The 3,910-nt window shown below is 37.9% G+C and overlaps 1 protein-coding gene across 2 annotated transcripts in view; it reads right to left on the bottom strand.

Moving 5' to 3' along the window:
- cpm (carboxypeptidase M) overlaps positions 1-3,910 on the bottom strand; it is a 24,017-nt gene that overhangs the window by 5,007 nt on the left and 15,100 nt on the right. For both annotated transcript variants that reach the window (XM_017302670.1, XM_017302671.1), the window contains 2 exons: positions 2,275-2,447; positions 324-423 (listed from right to left, as the gene is read on the bottom strand). In XM_017302670.1, coding sequence (XP_017158159.1) covers positions 324-423; positions 2,275-2,447 — 273 coding nt within the window. The remainder of the gene's footprint in view (positions 1-323; positions 424-2,274; positions 2,448-3,910) is intronic.

Consider the following 3,910-nt stretch of genomic DNA (forward strand, 5'->3'; position numbering starts at 1 on the left):
CTTATAGCTAACAGTTAGCTGCCTTATAGCTATATGCTTTACCAACTTTGAAGAGCAGCTAACAGTTCTTATAACCATCTTGAGGAGTAGCTAATAATGCTAACAGCCACTGTGAGGAGTAGCTAACAGTGTCTTGCACATTGAAGGAATCATTTGAATCCTTTTTAAACCTAAATTATTTAATCATAGATCTCGAAACAAGTACATCTGATTGTCAACGTGTGTGACGTTAACAGTCTAAAAATGACTCAAATTAGGTCATATTCATTAAATAAAAGCTCATAAACTCCCTAACAAAAGGAGGAATCCCAACTGAAACCAACCTCAGCTTCCCTTTGCTCCTCATTCAGCTCCTGCTGCTTTCGAAGGCCAGCGAAAGCGTCAGGAAATCCCCGATTCAGATCGACGCCGTTCTGGTTTGCCCTAAAGCGGACAGAGATCGATCAGATCGGAGGGAAACGTCAAGACATCAGAAATGTTTGAGCCAGAGAGAAACGAGAGGGCGGGAAATAAAACGGTGAGGATTTTCCTGGAAGAAAACCAGTTAGAGGAAAGGTGTCCAAATTGTGGTGTGTGGGCCATTCGTGGCCCTTAATGTGACTTTCTGTGGTCCGTGACCACAAAAAAAGAAAAAGCTCAAAATTGGTTTTGTATCTGAAAGAGCTTTAAAATATAAAAGACAATAATCTCACATAAAATGTTTACTATTGTTACTATTTCTTTTAAAAAAATATGGCAGCTAACACACAAAGTACTCATATTTTATCACGTCAATTCAGTTTCGTATTAAAACCAGAAATATTATGTGATTTCTACTGAAGAGCAGCTGTTTGACATTCTGTTCTTCTTCCAACAATATTGTTTTGAGAAAATGTTTAAATAATATAATGGTAACAAAAACACATTCTCAAAGATCAATAAACTTTAAATTCTAATTAACATAAATATCCAAAATAAATAAAAAACGTATAAATAAATTATAAACAAAATGTCTTTCAAAAGAGTCGAAATTTGAGACCAGAGCAGCAGATGAAAGAGAGAAAAGATAAAAACAATAAATTATTGTGTGATTAACTGGTTTATTGATTACAGCAAGCCTAATCAGAAAGGCTAAAATCAAAAACATGCCGCACTTTTCAGAATTAAATCTGTGAAAAAGTTTGAAGTTCAAATAAAAACAAATTTTAAAAAATCCAGTAAAAATCTGAACCCAATCGAAGAGAAAACGTCGAGTTTGAAGAAACTGGTGCAGAACTAAAAACAAATCAAGTTTCTGCCTCGTTCTGTTTGACGCAAGAGGAAAAAATCCTTTTACGGTTTGGAGCCCACAGACCTCACACTCCGTTTTACCGCGGCGACTCGGCTTAACGAGGCCGTAAAACACAAACACACACACACACACACACACACACACACACACACACACAACGGGACACCGAGAGGCTTTAACCATCTGTCTGCAATCTGACCCGTGCGGTGTGTGCGGTTTCCTGGTAATCAGAGTTCGGGGCGTTGGAGCGAAACTGTTACCAATAAACATCTGATGCCACGAAATGTTCAACTGCCTGTTAAAAAAACATTCTTCCTATGCTGATTTTCCAGTAAGATCTTAAAATGTCTTAAGACACTTGAGGAAAGTGGAAACAAAAGGAAGTGATCTCCAGCTTTAAGGAAAAAACATCCTCGTTCTGACCAAAGTACAACATAAAATGCCTCATTTTATGTAGGTTTTAAAGACAAATCAGTTTTTAAACATTTACAGAAATGTATAAAAAAGATGAAATATGAAAATATTTATTGTAAAAATGATCAAAACAAAAAATCTGAACATATTCAGACATGAAATGTCCAGCAGCTTTTACACCTTTCCGAAAGTAAAAACTAATTTTCAAGATTTAACTTCAGACAGTGAGAAATTTTAAAATCTCTTTTTATTAAACGAACCTGGTTTCAACTGTAAATAATCTTTTCCAAATTTACGCCGTTAACCAAACATCACATTGCACTTTATTACCAAACTGTTTGGCATGAATTTCAATAACTTTCAAGCACTTTAAACAGAATTCAAGTACTTTCCAAACCCTGAAAACACCTAAATCTAATGACTTTCAAGGATTTGAAGCACCGTACAAACCCTGGTACATAACTGCTTCCATTCACAGAAAAATAAAACTTCAGAAATGTGTAAGAAGGATTTAAAAAAAGCATGCCGCACTTTTCAGGTGGTTACTCCGTTCTTCATTTCTCTCCGTCTGTCTGTGAGATAAAGTTTACCTTCCCTGGCTCATCAGGCAGTTTGTGTCGGCCACGTCGAAGCCGTCCGGGTTCATGGTGGGCAGGATGTGGATGCGCGTGCTGTTCAGCAGCTGCAGCGACCAGGTCTCGTCGTCACGGTAACCGCGGACCAGCTCGGCGATCAGCTGGAGGAGGAGAACCCGACCCAGAACCTGAGCAAAGCAAAAAAAAAAAAAACAAAAACAAGAGAGCTGGTCAGTTTGTGTTCAACACAGAGAGGGGGAATGATTGGTCTGCCGTTTCCATGGCGATTCCCGCCGTTTTACAGCCGGAAGCTACGAGCTGCGACTAAAAGCTGCTGAGAGGCAAAAAACCTTCTGGGGCCCAGAGATGCAAACATCATTCAGTTTTCTGTAGATTTACAGAAAAATTCAGAATTATGACTTTTTCTCATTTTCTAAGAGTTTTGACTCTAAACTTTTTCAGAATGAGACCAGAAGTCAAGATTTTGAAGTCAGAAAAAGTCAAAATTCTGACATTTTTTCAGAATTCTCAGGAATAAAAATCTGAATTTTGACTTTTTTCTTACAAATCCGAATTCTTGAAAAATATTTCTCAGAATTTTGACTTTTAGCTCAAAGTTCAGGTTTTTTTTTCTTTCTCAGAACGAGACCCAAACTCATAATCCTGAGGAAAATGTCTGAATTAAATTTTTTTATTTTTTTTCTCATAATCTTGAGTTTTTTACTTTTTTTCTAATAACTATGACTTTTTTCTGAAATTTTTCTTTAGCGGATAAAGTTTTTAAAAAAATCAGAGCTGAAGTGAGAGAATTTAGGGTTTGTCGGTTTGAACTCTGAACTTTCCCACAGCAGCAGAAACACACTGAACAGTAGAAATATATTTGTTAAAATGAACAAACTGGGGATCAAACCGAGATCTTTTAAACTGATTTGAATGAAATCAGTTTAAATTGGGACAGATTGGGAGAAAAGGAAAAGTCTGTGAATGACTGCGAGTTTCAGGAAGCAGGAAGGTGAGAAGGGTGGGAAAGGCAAGAAGGTGTGAATGCTCAGAGACAAGTCGGGACGAGTCGCTGCCTCCAGCCATCGTTCTTCTCTCCTTTGTCATCCACCTGAACGGCTTCCTGTCGCAGTCAAACACGCCCTGCTGGAGCGGCTGTGGCCCCAATAGAAACGGCTCTGAGTTTGTTGTTGTGCGCATCGAAAGGCTGAGATCTCAATCTTCTGTGCCACAAAGCGCCATTGTTCCCAAGCAGACATCAGCGATGCTCTTTTTCCTGCCATGTTCCTTTATCTGATGTTTATTTAGTCTCAGCATTAAAAAAACACACAAACTGGATAAATACAGTGTTTGAATTGTTGCGCTGATTCAAACACTTCCAAGGAAAAGTTTAAAGCTGCAAGATTCGGTTAAATTAGTGGAAAATTGTTTCATTTTTAAAGTGAGAAAATTGAAACTTTCTAAGCTTTTGTCCCCAGATTGCGCCACAAAGTTATTTTTGCCTCTAAACAGGTAGAATCTGGTTGGTACCAAGCTAGCTGCAGAAACGTTTGATATCCAGCCTGACAGCACATATGATGGAGCTAAAACATTAGCTGCACTAACCCTAAAGCACTAATTGTGAAGATTAGCTCTGCTAAACACAACACAA

This window comes from Poecilia reticulata, linkage group LG23, assembly GCF_000633615.1.
Source record: "Poecilia reticulata strain Guanapo linkage group LG23, Guppy_female_1.0+MT, whole genome shotgun sequence".
NCBI classification, from domain to species: domain Eukaryota; kingdom Metazoa; phylum Chordata; class Actinopteri; order Cyprinodontiformes; family Poeciliidae; genus Poecilia; species Poecilia reticulata.